The following is a 22,192-nucleotide window of genomic DNA, read 5'->3' as shown; positions in this document are numbered from 1 at the left end:
ACATTTTAGAATTTTCATTCTCTTCGTGTGTGCGGACGAATTTGTCGCGGTGTTTTTTCTTCGCACGGGAAGTCGGCCGAAAATTGTGAAATGTTTGTTTCTGTGTTGTGAGCTTGTTAAAAAACAATGGTCAATTGCTGTATCCTTTCGTGTTCGTCAAACGCTGCCCACACGGACATTTCGTTTTTCCGGTTCCCCGTTGTCCGTGCTGGCGATTTGGAAACCAAAACCCTATCCAGCGAACGGAGAGCGGCCTGGATAGAGGCCGTCAATAGGAAGAACATAAATTTTGACTACGCGCTTGTTTGCAGTCGTCACTTCGTTACGGGACGACCGTCGAAATTACAGGACCATAAGAGTGTGGATTGGGTACCGTCATGCAATTTGGAAAAAACTAAGAGCGCGGAGGAACTGATAGATGTGGAGGAAAGCATAGAAAGTTCTGTATTACTCGTACTGGGAAAGGCGAATTCTGTTGATGAAATCATTAAATCGTAAGTTTAAATTTCGAAGCACACGTATGGCAAGTACCTTATTATAATTCAGCTTAACTTTTCTTCTCGATACTTTTGACGATAAGCGTTAACAATCGCAATAGGGTATCTATTAGTCGTGTGTGGTTGGAACATACACTATCACAATTTGATTCTGACATCCATCTGTACCAATACTTGCTCCCAGGTTGAGAAAACCTGCAAGAGATGAGTCTATGTCCATTCGAAAACTGTAGCTACAGTTTAGAGATGAATGTTTTTATCGCGGTGAGATGCAACATGTAAACAATCAACAATTTTTTTTTGTCCGAATTAGTGGTGTAATGTTTGTCACGATAAATGTGTAAGGTGTTGTTTTGTAAGAATTTTTACCGTTCTACCTGCAAAACATGAAACAATACGGTTCAAGTGCCAATGTGACGATGTGAGTACATCTGTATGAATATGCGTTGTTCAGAACAGCGGCTATTTTTCTCCTTTTTCGATCCCTCATATTACCTCATTGGGTTTAGCACACTGCGTTGTGTCAACAGCAGCAGCAATAGAAACGAGCAGAGCAGACATCTAGCTATTATGTTTGCCGTATCGGGTTGGATGTTGGATGGGCGCGAAGGGGGTCTCGATTGGGAAGACACAAAAGACAGTACACAAAAGCATTCTCGTGCTTCTTTTTGACGTTGTTGTTCGCTCGCCAACCGCTGGCTCACCATACACAAGGTTCTTTACATTTGCTGTTTGCGATGTATATTTCGGTCCTCACTCATCAGTTTGTTGGTAGTGGTATCGTCGTTGTTGTTTCAATAACATTTTTTTTGTTGACTGTGCGCGTGTTTGTTTTTCTGGTGCGAATGGACAGCACTTTTTTCCTTGTATTTTCCTCGTTGATCCGCCGAACTTACAGTGAGCGTGTTTCAATGAATGATGTTAGTTCGTTGATGAAGGACTGAGATGGCAAGACAAAAAGACATCTATTGTTCTCCTTGGTGTGAGCGGCGCGTAACGGGTGAGGTGTGAGAGGTGGCAGCAAGTAACAGATACGTACGCAGTGTAGAACAATGACTGTGTCGTTCAATGGGGCGATTGGATGGAATGTTCACGAATGAGGTTTTTATTGTTGTATCTTTCGAGGGCTATTGCGAGTGCACGGAATCGATTGTCGTTGATTTCATCCTTCTATATTTCTGCGTGCACACGAAAACAGGTTTTCGTGTTTTGTTCAACTGACTAATGTATCGCGCTTTTGTTCATTTCTTTCAGTGGCGAAACGACGAGAATATGCCGCCTCTGCTTGGGCAAGGAGGTAAAGCTGACCAGAACCTTTGAGGACGATTGTGGAACGGATGATGCGTTATTACAGAAAATTTATGAATGTACAACCTTAAAGGTAAACAATGCTGATTTTATAGCTGGATTAATTTTTTCTGGGATCAATATTTCTAGCCAACGAATTAGTAAAAGATGCACAAAAGTTTTAGTTTTCTTTCAATCGCAGAATTGCCTGGACTAGTTTGTTAGACAGAAGAGGAACTGCCTCCCCGATAACGAATAATATACAATCTGGCATTTGAAGTTTTGTATTCAAAATTTTTGTAAACCCTTTGGAATAGTTCAATATTCTAATAGGAGTGCATACAATTCTCGATGTCGAATTTACGGTTTGTTCCAATTGGAGCTGGTTTCTTAACATATTAAGGACCGAACGTTTTAGGGCAAACTTGAACGCTTCATTTGTTCGGGTTCCATGAATGAGATCGTTTCCTTCGAAGTAGATGAGGCGAAAGCGAGTCATCGGTAGGCCTTGTTAGATTCTTGGCAAACCAAGAATTCAACCTTCAAGTGTAGAAAACACGGGTTATTTTGTAATCCATCCGTAACAGACGGGACGCGAAACACGAGAAATCTCGTGAGCGGTCCGCAATGTGTTAAGCTGCAATTAAAGTTCGGGTGAACTAATGGTGCTTTTTATTCGAATTGAATTCGCCTCATTCTCGAAGTCCTGAGATCGAAAACTATTGGCCATCGAATATGATTATTTTCGATCCAAGTTATTGAATGCTCAATCGGATATGATTGTGGAGTGCCTCAAAGCGCTCAATTTTTTTTCTGGCTCGATCTCATCTCATTCCAAGACTCATAATCGTTAAGGTACACCGGGGCAAGTTGAAACGATTTTTTCCGAAGTTAACTTGAAATTTATCTTAAAAATCACTAAATCACTAGATTGAAATCTGTTTACAGCATATACGAGGGTAGTCCGATAAGTACTTAGCCTACAAAAAAAAACAAAAAAATTGGAAAAGTGGCGACTCATTTCCCAACATAGTCTCCTTTTAGCTCGATACACTTGACCCAGCGATGCTCCAACTTCTTGAATCCATCTGAAAAATACGTTTGCTCAAGGTCTGTAAAGTAGGCCTCCGTGGCGGCGATGACCCCCTCATTCGACTCGAATTTCTGCCCGGCGAGTGACTTTTTCAAGTTTGGAAACAAATGAAAAGTCGCACGGGCCAAATCTGGAGAATACGGTGGATGGGGCAGCAGTTCGTAGTGCAATTCGACCAATTTGGCTATTGCGACGGCGGAGGTGTGAGCCGGTGCGTTGTCATGGTGGAAGAGCACTTTTTTCTTCACCAAATGGGGTCGTTTTTCCTACAATTCAGCGTCGAATCGGCCCAATATTTCGACATAGTAGAGCTCTTTGACCGTTTTGCCCTTCTCCAGGTAGTCGATGTAGATCACATTTTGTGAATCTTAGAAAACGATGGCCATCACCCTTCCGGCCGATAGGACAGTCTTCGCCTTCTTTTTTTTTCCTTTTCTTTTCCTTTTATTTATTTCATTTTCATCTGTAACAATTCATAATCTTTTCTCTGAATTAGCATTTTTGCTTGCTAAAAAAATTGAAAACCTTAACCTAACTTAATCTATCTTAACCTAATCTAAACCTAAGATTACCAATACCGATTACCCGCGGTCACTCGGGGTTAGTACTTAAAGTATAACGAACCAGTGAAACCCAATTTCTCAGAGCAAAACCTAACCGACCTTAGCAGATATTCAGAAAACTTTTGAATTGTTTTTCAAATTTTATCTTATTCCACCGTACTTCTCGTATTCCCTCTTTGAACGCTTTTCGATCTGTAACATTTTTCAGAAATTTGTGACGCAATCAACTCCTCTGGATCACTGATTTCTAATTTCATTCGCAAATGTATTATAGACTTGATCCACGACCAAACCGTCAAAGCTGAAGTACAAAGTTTTATCCTGTGTTTCAGTGTGTCGAGACTACCACAAATGCTGCAAAGAGGAGAATCTATTCCTGCTATTCGGTGATTGAACATTTTGCTACGCGTAGGAACTAAGTCGTTATACATCACAAATAAGGCCGTTTTTTGATCAGTGGAGAGGAAGGTTTTACTGAAATTTTCGTACAGAATTTCCCATTGCACGTTGGGCAGTTCTGTTTGCAAACGAGGTTTTATATTCATCGCATTTTGAAGGAGGTGATATATATTCCTACTTGTATTCAAATTGGAATCCTCTTCTAGACTTCTAGCAATAACCAGCCATTCCCTAGCGTTTCTTGTTAAGTATCTCTTGTTAACGTTATTCAACATAAACTCATCGAGGTGTTGGTTGGGATCGCGGTATGATCGCGTGTAGAATGTTTTTTATAAAAAGACATTTAGATTTGGTTTCTACATCTTCCAATCCTTCCACCCTTGAATGTTGGCAGGTATAATTCATTTTTCGCTACACTATACAGATATCCTTTCCACATAAATTTATTGCACAAACTTTTTATCTCTGCAATATGTTTGTTCGCTGGTGGAAATATTTGAGCAATACACCATAATTTAGAGAGAATGTAAATATTCAAAATGAACACTTTTTGCATAAGATTAAGTTTTCTCTGTGCATGCAGGGAGATTATAAATTTCAAGTTGGTATAGTTGATTTCAACAGTTTGCTCAAATTTTTTATGCAAATCTATTCCTAAAATTTTTAAATTATCAACTTCCTTTATCATATGAGGCCCAGAACGATAGTTATTAAATTGTAAAAAGTGCGATTTAGAGAAATTCATTTTCATTTTACTATAAATACTATAATAATGAACTATTTCTAGAACATCCGATGTTACTATGTCATTGATACGAAGACTGATCATTTTATCTTCTTCGTGATTCTTCGGAGCACGTTCGCCTCTGGTCTCTGGTGTGTACCAGGGGATCCATGTTTTGTCGACGGTAACGAAATGATGTAGAAACTCGTTCGGATTGCGTTTAAACAGCGTCAAACACTGCTCTGAAGTGGTCTCAGCTTTCTGATGCCCAAAATTTCATGCAGGATATGACCACGCGGTTTTTTTGAGATGCCTACTGTTTCAGCTATCTCGCGCACCTCCAATCGGCGGTCTGCCAATACGAAATCTTGGATTTTTGACACGTTATCCTCCGTGGTAGCCGTTTTCGGGGCACCTGGGCGTGGCTAATCAAAACCGACGTGTGATTACGTTGAAACTCGTTAAATCAACTTTTGACGGTCGCTATCGAAGGAGAAGAGCCACCGTATAGAGCATCCATGCGTTCTTTGATTTCGCTGTGCGATTTCCCTTCCAAAAACAAGAATCGAATCACCGACCGATATTGCTCTTTTTCCATTTTTCCACGCCCGCTTCCACACACGATCAAAACAAAACTACGAGTCCGATTTGGCTGAAATTTTGACAGTACCCGTTTTGTGCTGTAATTGTTGAAAAATTTTACGTGTGAGATATAGCTGTGTGCAGGGAGAGAATAGTTTATTCGCGTGCCCAGGCGTGCCACATTTTAAGTAGAATAACAGCTGCAACAACAGCTGATTCTTGTTATTTTGATTTTATTCCGATCGCCCCAGCGCACTATTTTTTCGTATACGAGGGTCACTATTTATGTTTTGGGAATAGGAACAAAAACAAATAGTTAAGCTGCGAATATATTTTTATTGTTTTTCAAAGTACTCGCCACGATGATCGATACACTTTTGCATGCGCTTAAACCAATTTTCAAAGCATTTATTCCAATCGACACGAGCCTTTTTTTTTGAGCGATTGTCAAATTATGTGGGATCCAACGTGAACATAATTTTCGCACAACTAAGTGTTCTTGTAAAATCGCATATATGCTGGTGGAACTAATACTTAGGGATGCCTCAATCTCACAATAGGTTACATGACGATCTTGCTTAATCATTTCGAGCACAGCATCGATGTTTTCTGGCACTACAGTCGATTTTGGACGACCTTCACGAAACTCGTCGGACAGCGAACTACGACCACGATTGAATTCACTATACCAGCGATACACAGTGGTTTTTGATGGAGCTTCATCGCCAAAAGTCAAATTAAGTTGATTGACGCACTCTTGTTGTGATAATCCACGTCGAAAGTCGTAAAAAATCATCGCACGAAAATGTTCACGATTCAGTTCCATTTTTTTTGCCGAGACCAAACTTTCAACTAAATATAAAATAAATAAATAGCGTCCGTATGACAAAATGTTCTGAGTACGTATATCGTCAAAAATGTCAAACTTTACGATGGAACCGTCAGATGGACTCACATGACATCAGTGTTGCCAATTCCCGTAATATAAATAATGACCCTCGTATCAGCTGCTGTGGCGGTTCAATTGTTTTTTTTACTCTCCTCTGTGTTATTGTTGTTGTTTGTCTCTAGCATCTCGGTTTAATCTGTGTTGGTAGAATTGGGTTATGGAATCTTCTGTTTGTAAGCTGGGGAGCTATCTGTCGGTTTGTTGTATCGGTAAATGTATAGCGGTGTATTCCACTACAAATGCACGCTTCTAAGACGAACGACAGCGAAAGTCATTAAGGAGAATGTAAATGTGTTCTTCAAGTGTAATGATTGTTTATCAGGTCAATCTTGTGTGCAGAACGATGTTATCTCGAATGTGAAAAAGCTAGAGCAAGAGGTGCAGAAGCTATCTTCGCTCTCCGACTCGCCTACCGACATGCGAGATCACATCACTGCACAGATAAACAATGCGCTGAAGATCGGGATGGATGAATTGAGACTAAATTTGAATGGGTCTCTTGAAAAATTAATTGGTGAGAAATAGGATTCGATATCTTCGGGGTTTTCAATTAATGCGCAAAAAAAAGTAGCTGCCATGAATGATTTGCTATATGAACCTAGAACGATTCCTACAGAATCGCATAAAAATAAACGAAAGAAACGCAAATTGTTAAATAGTGGAAATGATGATGAATTTCAAGAAAAGTTGAAGTTGATAATACTAATGTGACTAGTAAAAGTATCAAGCAAAGCAATCGTAAGGTTCCTCCGGTCATTGTAATAAAACCCAAAGAGTCCAAACAAGCTTGCAAGGGTTTGAAAACAAATTTAGATCCAAGAACACACAAAATCTGTAACTTTAGAAATGGTAGAGATGGCTCCATCATTGTTGAGTGTGCAACTGGGGCCAATGTAAATGATATGAGAAATAACATCGTAACAATCTTGGTGAAGAATATAGAGCTGTTGTTCCCACGTCGGAGCCGAGAATGAAAGAAGTGGGCATGAGCGATCAATATTCCTCCGATGTCTTAATTGACTATTTAAAAAAGTCAAAATGAAGGCATCTCAATTAAAGATATAAAAATTATAAATATGTACGAAAATCCACGCCTCACATACAACAAGTTTAATGTTGTAATTGAAGGAGATCTTGACACATATAACAATTTATTGAGTGCGAAAAAGGTAAATATAGGGCTCGATCAGTGCTCAGTTGCTACCGCGATAAATGTTTTAAGATGTTTCAAATGCAGAGAATTCGGACATAAGAGCACAGATTGCAATAATTGTGAGACGTGCTCTAGATGTAGTCAAAAACACAACACATCTGAGTGCAAGTCAACTGTATTGAAATGTATTAATTGTTTAAAAATTAATAAAGAGCGCAAATTGAACCTGGACGTCAACCATGCCGTATGCTCAGTGCTCAGTTTACAAAATACTTTATGATTTGAGGAAAAGCAGCTTGCGTTTCGATAAATAGCAACCATGTTCCAGAAGAATTGTGAATCAATTTCATATTTTGTATTTCAATATTGAGGGGTTATCAGCAAACTACGTAGTATTACGTCAGTTTCATGAGGAAAAGCGTCCAGTTTTAGTCATCTTGTCAGAAACACACATTGTTGAAATTGAATCATTTGATCTATATAGTATTCCGGGGTACAATGTTACTGCTTGTTTATCACATTCGAGACATACTGGCGGTGTTGCTATTTATGTCAGAGAATCAGTTTTATTCAATGTTCGATTAAACGAAGTAATTGATGGCAACTGGTTCTTAGGCATTAAAGTTGAACGAGGCATGAAGATGGGTAATTACGGTGTTTTATATCACTCTCCCAGCTCTAGCGACCAGCGTTTTGTTGAAAATCTAGAGAACTGGCTCGAACTGTTCATTGATCCTAGCAAACTAAATATACTGGCTGGTGATTTCAACATTAATTGCTGTTATAGCAATAATTCGAATCATTTGAAACGTTTAGCTGATTTCTTTTATTTAAAACAAACAGTGAATGACTTTACACGTATTTCCCGGCACAATAAAACTTCAATTGACCATGTGTATTCCAATTTTGATAGTATTCGTTCATTAACGGATGTTAACTTAAAAATAACCGATCACGAGACCACAGTTATTAACGTTTTGGATAGGGGGTCTCCGTAGCCACATTGGTTGCGCGTTCGCTTAGTAAGCGATCGATCGTGAGTTCAAAACTCAGGACCCTCATTGACCATCTTTGTGTTGTTACAGAATAGCTACGTCCACGCAACAATCATCAGCGATGGAGATCGATCCACGGTCGAAATAAGATCGATTCATCCATGCCACTGCTCTGCTCTGCAAGACACATCGGGCTGCTGGTCTATAAATAACTCAACAATGATCAATCAACTGTCTCCGCTGTCCGGTGGTCCAACTGGATAATGGAAGCTACTGTGTGAATGTACCATATGTAATGGTATAGAAGGAATACTGGCGAACGGCAACTGTGTAATGTGCTAATTATAGATATGATAACCATGTGACATGTACACGATTAAAGTTCGGCTCTGTTACAGCTGAAATGCTAATGAGCCTTAAATAAATAAATGGGATAAAAAAACGTTTTGGATAATTTCATGAACAACGAAGATTTTGTGGAGTTGAAGTGCTGGAGGAAATATTCGAAGCAAGCTATTTCGAGCCTTGTTGTGAGAAGCCTGGATTTTACTATCCATTCGAATAACTTAGATAAATCTACAGCTGTTTTAAGTTGATCACAAATATGTTTCTATCAAAACAGCTGGCACAATTTGGATCTTTCAAGCCTCAGACATAGGAGGGACAAATGGTACAAAAGATTTTGTAGAACAAATATTGATAATCATTGGAACATGTACACAATCGCGCGCAATAAATATTCACAATTGGTCAAAAAAACTCGATGTGAATATTTTCAGAGGAAGATTGATCAGCATCAAAACAACTGTAAAGAGTCATGGAGAATTTTCAAATCTTTGTTAAGGCCTAGTTATTGCAAACCGTGGCCCATAACTTTTAATGGTACATTAGAACAATCGGAGCAAGTAATAGCATCCAAATTTAACAATTATTTTGTCAACAGTGTTTCATTGATCAATCAATATATTGAACTGATCGATGAACCTGATGAAATAAATCAGCCGGTTAACAGTAGTTGTATATTTGAAAATTTCCACCCAACATAAAATCATTTGCTTTTCATCAGAAAAAAACGGCTGGAGTAGATAACGTTAATGCTAGAGTTGTTCAAGATTGCTTTCATGTGATTTGTCACATCCTGCTAGACCATATTAATAAATCATTGATAACTGGGCTTGGACTGTTGGAATATTTGTATCGTAATTCTTTGCTAATACCAGAACAATCCGGATATCGGGAAGGCCATTTCTGTGAAACCGCATTGAACTTGGTGTTAGCAAAATGGAACGAAAAACTAGAAGATAAAGACACGATTGTTGCTGTTTTCTTGGATCTAAAGCGCGCTTCCGAGACAATTTCTAGGCCCTTGTTGTTGAACACGATTAAGCGCTTTGGAATTACGAGTATTGCATATAAATGGTTTGAAAGCCATTTGTGTGACAGAACTCGACGGACTATTTTTAATGATTCAATTTCCAGTCCGTAGGGAATAATCTTGGAGTACATCAGGGAAGTGTATTAGGGCCCCTTTTATTTATTATGTACATCAATGACATGCGAGTTTGACGATATTGCGATATTAATCTTTTTGCTGATGATATTGTGTTATTCATTGCAGCTAAAAATGTATATGAGGCCGTTTTACACTTGAATGGAGATTTGCATTCTTTAAGTAGATGGTTGAAGTATAAGCAATTGAAATTGAACATAAGTAAAACTAAATATATGGTAATCACGCGAAATCGAATAAATGAAAACGTCTCTATTGTAATTGATGATGAGACCATTGATCGCGTTCGGGAGATTAGATATCTTAGCGTGATTATTGATGATAAACTTAAGTTCAATCCCCATATTGACAATGTTTTTCTTGAAGAAGAGATGAGAAGTATGAAATCTTGTGTCGACAACACTAGCAGAATTTAAGAGAAACTGTTTTCACACGTTTATTACAGTCCTAGGTCGATCATCTATTCATTGATGATCGATTCAGGACTACTTTCTGAATTAGTATGATAAAAACATACTCAAACTGTGCTCTAAACCAGGACATACATGCTCTGTGCGAAAATATACCTTGATTAGATACCAGCGGAAGCATGTTGGCCGAAGATGTGCGTATGCAACTTAGGGATAAATTAACTGCCAAATCTTTCAACTTTGCAATTACACGAATTTGTTTCAAAATCAAATGTTTTCAAATTTTCCTTTTTTTCGTTTCACATTCCAGATCAAGTTAAAACCTGCCTACCCATCATCAATTTGTGCAATATGTGACACTAAACTAACCGAGTACAGCAAGTTTCGAGCAAAATGCATCGAAAATGATCATCTTCTTCGAACGCTGCTGGATATCGACGAAGACGACGACGACGACGCTGTCGTGAACGACAGTAACAATGGGAGTGAAAACGAACTATCAGAAGAGAAAAAAGTCGCAGAAAACGGAGGAAAAAAATTGGACGGTCAAGAATCGTCTGAGATTGCCGAATTGTCCCTTCAACTGTATGGTTCCTCAGACGAAACTACCGTTAGCCAGAGCGAATTCACGGGAACAGATGATACGTCCGCACCCGAAGGCAGAAGTTCACCTGCTCCCCTGCCGAAAATTACCAGCGTTACCTCCAATGCTATCATCGAACCGATCGCAACCACTGCAGCGGAGTCATCGGATGAGCAGACAGTGGTCGTTGCAAGGCCCACTATCTCCGTCAAACCAATATCCAGCCTTTCGTCGACTCCCTCCAGTTCTTCTTCAACGGCAACGGTAGAACACAATATCAAACAATTGCTAACGAAAGCTCTTGCTCATCGAGAAGCGGATAAAACGCCACAAATACAGCCTGTGATTGGTGCAGATGGACGTCTCGAGTGTACTATCTGTGCGCGTCCCTTCCGGAACACGTATACCCTTCGTCGTCACATGAATCTACACACCGAGCAGAACCTCTTCACTTGCGAGTATTGCGGGAAAAAGTTCAACGATCGCTCCAACTGGAAGATTCATCTCCGAGCCCATACCGGTGATAATCTGTTGCGGTGCGCTGTCTGCTTCAAAACATTCATTTCTCCTTCGACGTTGAAGTATCACTTGCGAGCGCACAGAAAAATAAAGGTTTTCGAGTGTAGGCTTTGTGTGGAGACAACCGATTCGTACGATGCGTTAGCAGCACACGTTTCTACTAAGCATAGCGATGTTCGGCCTGAAGATCTCGCCAAATCCGCTGAAGATTCTTTTGCAGCTGGAGATTTTCTGAAGATTGAAATGGAAGCAGATGAGACCACACTGACCGCAGTGTTGCCCTGCATTACAGAAGCACTGGAATCGGCCGAATCGATAGAAACGCCTCCAATTCCGGATCCTCCGGAAGTTACCGCAACTGCGAAGACGACAACGACAGATTCTGCGGTGTTGGGGATACCCGGAGAGCTTAAAATTAAGGAAGAACTTCCCGATATGGACGATGTTGAGATTAAACAGGAACCGGTGGAGGACGACACTCTGGCGCCGGATCCAAGCGGGGAAAACCGCGTTCAGAAACAGTTGGAAGCCTTGATCCCGTCCGCAGATGAGGTATGTCTCTGATGAATTTCGTGTCAACTCGACTGGCCATTGGCAGCAATTGGTCATTTCAGCAACTTTGCATACTTGAAACATTCAAAAAAGAATTAGACTACTTTTTGAAAAGGGCTAAAGTTTGTTTTCCTATTTTTTTTTACGTAAATTTATAACTTGAAATTCATTTTTCTCAAAAAAGTATTCTTTAAAATTATATGAAATACTATGAATAGCCATTGCCATTTCCAACAAGTCATCCATACACCGGAAGATGAACACATTTACAGGGAGAAAGTTTTTCTAACAATCGCAACGTTTTCTTTGAAAAGATTACAATCAATCCGAATTTTGTTCAAAGTCCAGATAGCGGTATGGTGTTTTCGACAAAGATTTAGATCTTATTAAAATATGAACTTTTGTCGAAGGCGTAGAAGGTAGAAACTTTTATATTTTCTGAAAAATATGGCTTTTTTGTATGGAGCAGCTGGAAAAATGAAGCTTTACCCGTAACACTTTTGTGTGTAAATTCTCGCCTTTGACATGTTCTTGGCATGTTTCTAAATAGAAAAAAGTTGGCGGAACATGTCAATCGCGATAAATTACAAATGAAAATCTTACGAGTTAAACATTAGTTGTTCTAATAGCTTTTGAGCAAGATTTTGTTTTTTTTTAAATTTTGAGTTTTTCAACTTTTTTTTCGAAAACTCTTAACTCAAAAACATTAATAAAACGTTTTTGATTGAAATTTTTTTAAATTAAACAAATTAAAAAAAAATTATTGAAACCAAATTATTTTGAAAATTAAAATTATTTTTTCTCATAAACATGTTTTTTTTAGAAAATAGTTTATTCAATTTCAAAATTTCAATTCAAAACCCATATAATTACCAACAAGACACAAAAACATTGGAAGAAAAGCACTGTCACAGGGAAAAAGTTTTCCTAACAAAAACTTTTTCATGTTTTCTTTGAAAAATTACTATAATTTTTTATCACGATTATCACGATTTACCTTTTGCTATAAAATCCCTAGTATTTCTAACAAAACTCATTATTATAATATCAAATTTTTTTCAGAAACAATTCTCGTTCAAGATTTTTCAACCACTTAAAAATAACATGTTTCTCCGTTACATGGAATAAATGTTTGATACAGAAAATATGATAGAATGAAGACAGCCCTAAATCGGACAATTATTTCCCCTCAGAAAGGTGGGAGGAGTGTTGAACCACTTTAGAAATGTTTCTGTCCCCTAAAACCTCCACATGCCAAATTTGGTTCAGTTTGCTTGATTAGTGCTTGAATTATTCTGAAATGTATGCTTCATTTGTATGGCAGTCGCCCCTTAGAGAGAGGGTAGGAGTGTCTATACACCATGGGAACGTTTCGTGTCCTCTAAAACATTAGCATGACTCCATTTGCTTGATTAGTTTTCAAGTTATGCAGATATTGTCTTTCATATGTATGGCAGCTCCCCGTTAGAGAGAGGGGTGGAGTGTCTAACCACCGTAAAAACATTTATTGCACCCTACAACCTCCACATGCCAAACTTGGTTTCATTTGCTTGATTAATTATCGAGTAATGCAGAAATTTGTGTTTCATTTGTATGGCAGCCCCCCCCCCCTCTCTAAGGAGTGTATAATCACCATAGAAACATTTATTACACCCTAAAACTTTCACACGCCAAATTTCGTTCCATTTGCTTGATTAATTCTCGAGTAATACAGAAATTTGTGTTTCATTTGCATGCCAACCACCCTTAGAGAGGGGGTGGAGTGTCTAACCACCATAGAAACATTTATTACACCATGGAACCCCTATATGCCAAATTTGGTTTAATTTGCTTGATTAATTCTCGAGTTATGCAAGAAATTATGCTAGTGGAAAGCAATTTGAAAAAAAGTTGTTTCGTTTGTTTTCAATCCATTGTTTGGCCTACGCCTGTACGTGTTATCTTGATAATTGTTATCGGATTATTTATGAAAACTGAAAAATGTCTTTACGGATTTTTTCTTTGATAGAACTATCATTGAGCATGATCTTTGATGGAACTTAGGTTAAGCCAGAACAGAAAATATTAAAAATATTAAAATATATCGAATTATTACATACATTATTGTCGGATGAGAAACATATATTTACATACAATTTGCGACTTTTAAAGATGAAGCACCTCGCATTTCACAGTAATTAAAAAAAATCTATGCAAATTAAAATATGTCTTATCTAATCTAACGATATCAATGCCAGAGCATGAATACAATGTAGCTATGAAACTGTCTATGTTTGTTGGGTTCCAACTAACATTCGATGTTGGTCTTGATATCGATGGTATCGATAGCGCTGAATGAAAGAACGGAAGAATAGTTAAAAAAACTGATTCACTTAGGTGAACGGCTAGAAACCGAGCCATTGATCAAAGTGAACTGCTTTGCCCATCTCTACTCCATAGTCTGGTCCTTATTCGTTCTCACACGTTTTTCGTGAAGGACAAAGTGAGTCGATGTATATTAAGAATTATTCTTCACTTGTCTATAGCAAGCACTTCTCAGAGGAGATGATGTGGAAGATGGTGATACTATTATTCCCAAAGTTTAGACGAGAGCCTAGTTTGAAGGGTTAAACGTTGATCGAGATTGTTGATTGGTGATTGAAAATTGTTGTCTAATCAGATCGTGCTCAATACACGTCTCAATCATGTAGTATATGATATTGAGTACGTTGATAATGTTCAAAATTTGGCAATGAAAGAACTAAATTGGATGCCGATTGATAGGTTTGAAAGGGTACTCTTACACATACCACACATACCATACCATTTTCCGATGTATGGATGACTTGTTGGAAATTGCAAGGGTTATTCATATATATTTTTAAGAATTTAAAAGAAGAATGCATGTCTGTGTGACAAGCATCGTATATCGTTATACACGGATTTATATTCTCATATAATCTGACATATACGTATATCGCCTCCACTTTTGTGTTTATATGCCAGTTATACACATCACATCCCAGCAAACTTTTAATCGTGTAAGTTTTGCAGATGTTAGGTCGCATATAAATTCGCATCAAATTACAATCGTATAAAATATCAATATCAATCAATACAAGGATGCATGATGTATATCTAAAATAGTATAAAATACGGAAACATAATTTTATATATCATTGATGGATTAAGTCGTATATCAGCATTACGATCATCCTTATATCGTGTTATATACGGACAGAATATTCATTTTATATAATATTGTCAGGTCAAATCGCATGTCAGTGTAATAAGTATCGTATATCTAGATATACGGCTTTATCTATGATATGATATATTCGTATATTGCCTCCACTTTTGCATGTATATGCCAGTTGTACGTATCACACAAATGTGGCTTGAATGTATGTATATTGCCTCCAATTATGCTAGGTACTCAGCACACATTAAATCTTATAAATTGTCATAATTGAAGGCGATATACATACATTCAACCTACATTTGGGCGATATATGATGCGTATGCAAAATACATGCAAAAGTGGAGGCGGTATACGAATATGTCATATTATATTTCTATATAAAGCCATATAAACGATATTCGATGCTTGTCACACTGATATGCGATTTGACCCAACAATGTTATATAAAAATGAATAGAATGTACGTACAGTGTCTTTCAGATTAAACGCTCACGCAAAAAATCGAATAGCTGCTAATAAAAAAAATCTCACCGTCTACTCGCTACAAAAACGTGTATTTTTAGTGAAAACGTATTACTCGAGCAACCGAAGCCTCAATGAAACTTTGTCCTCTTATGGTAAGAATTTCAACATTTCTCACCATAGATTACTTCCTCTGGGGGTACGTGAAGGACCGTTGCTATGGTAATAAGCCACAAAATTTGGAGGAACTTAAAGAAGAAATAACTCGGATTTTCAACAGCATCGAATTCGTAATGTTAGAGTTGTGTACGAAGAATTTTGTTCACCGTTTAAAACGCGTTATCGGAAAAAGGAGTGGTCACATCGAAAATTCCTAAAATAAGCTTTATTTTCGTTTTTTGAAAATAAATCGGTTCACTTTTGTAGATATTATATAACACCGCACTTCGCGATATTAGGGTGATTGTTATATCAATTATATAGGAAATAGTGTTTTTGCATTTTTTACGATTTCAGATACACATGATGCATCCGTTGATTGAAACTTGATACGAATTCATATGCGACCTAGCCTGTGTAAAAGTTATATGATTTAATGTTTGCTGGGTAATGAGTGAAGTGACTTTTAGGCAAGGCGCAAATTGAGACGCATATAGCGCGAGTAACTTGGCGCGATATAGCACCTGTTTTTGTGGCTAATGAAAACAGATAGAACGGCGCAAATTGGCCAGATGACGCGAGATGGTGGAGCGCTCGTGAGACACGACTCGCGCGACGCTGTGGCTGAACCACAGTTTCTCGTGCTGGTCATGCCGGTTGTGGTAAATAAATATATCGCGCAACTCTGTGTTAATCAGTCATTGTATGCGAATGGCATGTTATTTACACCAAACCGCGACTCAATATGCGCTCCACCACGCTACGTTTGTGGCACGTATGAAGGTAATATTATATTATCAGGCACGTAGAGTAACCGGCACGGCACGTTTCATGCAAGACAAATATTGTTGCGTGTGTTTCAAATGTGTATTCGTACATATAGCAGAACGGCTCCGGGCAAACACACCACATGCATGAAGGAATTCTCGAAAAGAATACTTTGCCGGTGCCGGGCACCAACTACATGAGCGAGTGGCACCATACATACAAATCAAACGTCGAAGTTCGTGGTATGGGTGCGTTCGTCGCTCTTCGTTACGACATCGGTTCAATCACCAGTAGCATTTCTTCGCTCCGTCTGCGCTGCCGGTCCGTACAGAGAAGTTGCCATGCCTGATGATATGAATACATCGTGTATTTGTCTGCCGGTGTCGGTACGTGCCGTTTACGCTACGTGCTGGATAATATAAAACGGCCTTGAGTCGTGTTGGTAGTCTCACGTTCGCTTACGAGCGCTATACGCTTCTCAATTTGCGCCTAGCCTTAGTATAAAGCGAACGATTTTGTTAACTCACGTACCTCGCGGTGCAGAATAAAGTAGAATGTACAATCTCCGCACTCTCTTCTTCTTCTTGGATGGCATTAACGTTGCCAGTGGAACTATTACCTTCTCAACGTAAGTATTACTTGCGTCATTTTTTTATTAGTATTACTTAGTTGAGATTTCTATGTCGAATAACACGCCTTGAATGTATTCTGGAGTGGCAAGTTCTAGAATACGCGTGACCACGGTGCAAGTCGGAAGAAATTTCTTTCACGAAAAATCTCCCGGCCAGGACGGGAATCGAGCCCGAACCCCCGGCATGATAATGTGTGACGCTAACCACTCGGTCACGGGAGCACTCTCTATTTCTACTTTTTCATTCATATGGTCGAAGTTCATTTTGAGCTATTTATAACACACTCGTCTTTTTATTAGTGACTAGCTAACCCGGCAAACTTCGTCTTGTCCAAAATTTATTTTTCGTTATCAGATCCACGTTTTCTTGCTAAGCGCCCGTTTATGGGTCCAATCGCAGAACAGATCATTCATTAAAATTATTTTTTACTATAAAATTTCAGTACTTCTACAGAAACTCGACATTATAATATCAGACTATTTTCAGACACAATTCTCGTGCAAGATTTTTCATCCACTTGCAAATAATATGTTTCTTCGTTACATGGAATAAAAGTTTTGATACAGAAAATATGATAAAATAAAATTAGCCCTAAATCGGACAATTCCTTTCTCGAGTTTTGCACATTCGGCGATCTATTTTATTCATATAGAAAGAAGACGATATATCAATGCGTTTTATCACATTCAAATCCATTTCCACTTTCGAACGAAGATCAATTTCGTTAGCGCAAACATCAAATGGACTAACAACGCTTGTCAATATTTTTTTTTATCTGTATTATAGTGACTTTCAACTCATTTGGCTGGTTCGTCACTTTTACTTCCATTTTTGGAAGAATGTCGGGAGTGAGAATTGAACTCGTGACCTTTAGCGTGAGAGGCATGGATGTTACCACTACGCCAGATCGGCTCCACTTGTCAATATGTAATATGTAATGTAACCCAATTTTGGTTCCGTTTGCTTGATTGATTCTCGAGGGAGAATAAAGGGAAGGAGGGGGAGGAGTGTCTATTCACCATAGAAACGTTTCTTGTTCGGCAGACCCCCCCGCTAAAAGAGGGAGGAGGGGTTTCGAAGTATCATAAGAACTTTTCCCGACCCCAAAAACCCCTACATACCAATTTTCATGTCGATCGGTTCTGTAGTTTTCGAGTCCATAAGAATCATACAGACAGACAGACAGAAAGACGGAAATCCATTTTTATAGATGTAGATAACGTGTGCATTAAAAAATAGATATTTTTCGGATGGGGATAAAAAAACTAAGACAGATAATTGAGTAATTTCAGTTTTTAAAATATTGTTTTTTCAGCGTAATTTGCAAAACAAAATTTTGGTATTTTGTTATTAAAAATTCTACAATTTACTACATTTTATCCTTTGACTGAAATGTTGTAAGCATTATAGTATTATAGTTTTTAAAAAAAATAAGAAAAAAAAACTTTGGTCTTTTTCAAAAAGTGGTCTAAATCTTTCTGGAATATTCAAAGCGTGTAAAGTTGCTTAAATGACCAATGTCTTTAATCCACAAAGTTGCATTGCTATCTGAGATGGTGTTGCCAACTCCTTAGACAAGTTGGCATGAAATTCCAACCTTTAGATATGTTACTAATAAATTTTCTAACTTTGTTTCGTAGGAAGCGCCTCCTGTTATTCTGTTCCGTTGTGACTATTGCATGAAAATCTTCAAATACTTGTACGAGTTGCGAGTGCATATGAAAATTCATAACGGCACAAAACTGCCCATGTTAACCGGCGAGCAGGCGCATGATGCTACTCCGGGGACGACGCTGGTGGTACCACCGGAATCACCACCACCCAAGAGACCCCGTCATCCATCGATAGATGCCGATGTGGGTGAATTGGCTAACGCTCCTCAACCGGAACACAAGTGTAGCAAGTGTGACAAGTGTTTCCGGACGGAGGATCTGCTTAGGGTACACATTGAAACGCATAAAACCGATGACAATGTCACGCAAGCGAGAAGCTGTAAGATGTGCTTCAAAACGTTCAAGTGCGAGCTGAACTTGGCCTCACATTTGCGCAAACATCATCCATTTGAGGCTTTTCTTGCAGACCAACAGCTACAACAGATGCAACAACCAGTCGGCTCGGAAGATGATAAGCCCGAATCGCCGTGCAGTAGCAGCAACGATGGCAATCAATCGCAGGGAGAATCCCCTGAATCATCCTCCGGGAACGCCGAAGGTTCGTCGTCTGCCGATCGTAAGTGCGAAATTTGTGCGCTTTCCTTCGATTGTGCGTACTCGCTGGAGAAGCACGTGCTGACTCACTTCAAGAACAATGAGGCGGTCACGTTTGTGCCATCGGCCGACCGGCCCTACAAGTGTACCGAGTGCCATAAGCGATTCAAGCGGAAGGACTACCTGCTGATCCACATACGAACGCATACTGGCGAACGGCGACACAAATGTGACATGTGCTCGAGCGCGTTTGTTCATCCGTCGAACCTGATCACACATCGCAAGCTGCACTCCAACGAACGACCGTTCAAGTGCGATCTCTGCCCGGCCGCGTTCAAGCTGTTCGCTGGGCTGAAAATTCATCGGAAGCGGTGTGCACTCAAGTATCTGCAGGAGAACAGCGTGACGATAAAGTAAAACGAATTCAGTTGGGGGAGAAACGTGTATTGCAGGAGACGGATAGAACGGTAAGATGTGTATGTTTAACATATATAGTATACATAATACTACTTCCCAAGATGGTATCGCGTTTAGTGCTACGTTTTTAGGATAAGTGTTTTTTTATTCTACAAACAATTGTAACAGTGAATCGTATGTTATATTCTACTCTTGTATGTAAGACTGTAGGCGTATGTTTCAAATATTTTGAGTATGTTGTTGAAGTAGTCAACGATTGACAGGTTCATGTAGACTATTTAACCACATCGTAAGACCTAATGGTTGCATGTGACGAATGATAGGTTGTTCCTTGATTGAATGTAGAGTGTGAAGATTTATACACATCAAAATTATAGTTTTGCTAACAGTTCCGTTGCGTTTCACATCTGTTTCATTTACGCGAATCATTTACTAGGCAGATTGGGAAAATAATAAAGTTGAGGTATTTTAACAGAGAGTAGTAGAAACACCATTACACTAGATGTGTAGATTGCGATGACATTATCCTTCCCACCGTGGGGTGACTCTTTTTTTTTTTTTTCTTTATTTTGTATCGACGGCAGTGGACATTGCCACAAGGATCCTGAAGAATAGCTCGGCATCTTTTAAGTAGCAGAAAAACGCTTCTATTCTTGCTAGTCACTCAAGATATCTCGTACTCTCCTGCTGATTCTATAGAGATTTCGCAGATCATCGTATTTCGGGCAACCACGAGAAGACCTGGCAGAGGACCGCGAGTTCCTTGCTGGAAATCAGACTACTATTACCATCGCTTACCCTAAATCCAACTCCTAATGGTCCTAATCTCGTGGAGACGGTTTTTTTACTGCTATGAAGGCCTTGAAGTGTTCTAGAAGACCGACCGAACTCTTCCTGACTCGGAAGTTATTTCTGATACCGTTCTCCATGAGAAAAGTTGGGAATCCCCAGTCATTCGCCCCAAATCAAAATCGTTTTGCCAGCGGGGATAGGTTAAAATTCGCCACCCGCTGCAGGATCGTGTTAGACAGTCAAGACCTGTGCCGAAAATATTCACGTTCACGATATTCAAATACGGCGAATTTCAGCCCGCTTTGTATTGATAACCTACTGCACAAGAGAGAGTCGATGAATATGAGACAAAACTATCAATGAACACCAGTGGAATGAACATCAACATCAGCTTGCCATGAAGTACATTTTTCATTTGTATCTTCATTTTGGTTATGATATTCGTAACGTCGAAATTGAAGATCATTGCGTGTTAGTGAAAATCAAAGCATAAAATTCAACGTCAGAGTGAAATCGAGTAATGGTAAAAATAATGGTAAATTGTTGTTTTTGGCGACTTCGGCAATGGGATGTATAGTATAACTCTTGCTATGTTTTATGAATCCATTCTCGATTGGCCGGAAATAGCATACACTCCCAATTATATGAGCAATGGGTGACAATAATAGACGAGCGGGAAACGAACATAATCTTGTTTTGATTTCCGATTTAATGATACTGGCCTAAAATTACCAACAATGATATAAAACGCTTACGATATTGGATGAAAGGGCTGCATCAGCAAAAGTTGAATAACGTATTCCGATGCCATTTTGATAAAGGCTTCCGGTTCATTGAAAACGGTCCTGAAAGACCGAAACGGAAACGGAACGCTCAACGTCGTTCAACCGCACAACACCGGCCAACGGCCAACGCTCAACGAAAACAAATGTTGCCTTTTCCGGATTACTGGTTCTTTCTTTTTTTTCCAAATATGGAAATTAAACACGTTTTCAATAAATATTCACGGCAAAGATCAACTTAGCGTTCGTGATAATCACCTAAAATTATTGACAGTAATGAAAGTACCTGAATTCGTTCATGCTGTTCAATACACCAGACAAAGTTCACGCGTTTCGACTCTTGTGTTATACTCATTATCAGGGCCCCAAATCTTCGAAGGTGAAAAATGAAGACCGACTCTACTCTCAGTAGCAAAGCTTCGACTAGAACTGCTTCGGCAGTCGCCGTCAACAAAAAGTGACTTGACTAGAAAATGAATTGATTAGCGTTGAGTAGCGAGGATGACTGGTAAACTAGTCCATCCAGTGGTTATTTTAACTGACGCGACTAATGAATACAAATCTGCCTCTTCATTCAACTGACTTCAATCTACACTTCCATTTCCCCCTGACACTAATTTTATACCCGCGTACGCAATCTTATTTTTACGTCCATATAAAGAGGAACGAAAACTTGATTTCTGATGCAAAAAAGTAGTTACGGTTTATCGTCTACCATCGTGAACTCAAACCAACGAACTTAGACATTCATCAAGCATGCTATAATGGTCCTCGCGTTAGTATTAGTAAATAGCGTGCAAAATAGCGCACACACACTGCACGCTATTGTATACGTGTGAGTAATTTTCGTGTACGATACAAAAGAATCTAGTTCACCTGTAGCGTATGTCAAACCACGTTGAACTCAAACATCGATGCATGCATAATGATACATGGGAGAGAGAGGAACGAATTCGTTTTGGGGGAAGTCACTTCA

General features: G+C 39.0%; 1 protein-coding gene across 3 annotated transcripts; it reads left to right on the top strand.

Moving 5' to 3' along the window:
- LOC129767799 (zinc finger protein 26-like) lies at positions 1–20,120 on the top strand. 3 transcript variants are annotated; one of them, XM_055769004.1, is made up of 4 exons: positions 1–494; positions 1,752–1,878; positions 10,473–11,816; positions 18,659–20,120. In XM_055769004.1, the coding sequence occupies exons 1-4, from the start codon at positions 127–129 to the stop codon at positions 19,640–19,642; spliced, it is 2,823 nt and encodes a 940-aa protein (XP_055624979.1). In that variant the 5' UTR covers positions 1–126; the 3' UTR covers positions 19,643–20,120. The 3 variants fall into 3 exon arrangements, with proteins under 3 accessions (XP_055624979.1, XP_055624980.1, XP_055624981.1); XM_055769005.1 differs by lacking the exon at positions 1–494 and adding an exon at positions 710–918; XM_055769006.1 differs by lacking the exon at positions 1–494 and adding an exon at positions 1,322–1,598.
- The last annotated feature ends 2,072 nt before the right edge of the window (positions 20,121–22,192 follow it).

This window comes from Toxorhynchites rutilus, chromosome 2, assembly GCF_029784135.1.
Source record: "Toxorhynchites rutilus septentrionalis strain SRP chromosome 2, ASM2978413v1, whole genome shotgun sequence".
Lineage (NCBI taxonomy): Eukaryota > Metazoa > Arthropoda > Insecta > Diptera > Culicidae > Toxorhynchites > Toxorhynchites rutilus.
This window is presented reverse-complemented; position numbering and strand designations above follow the sequence as displayed.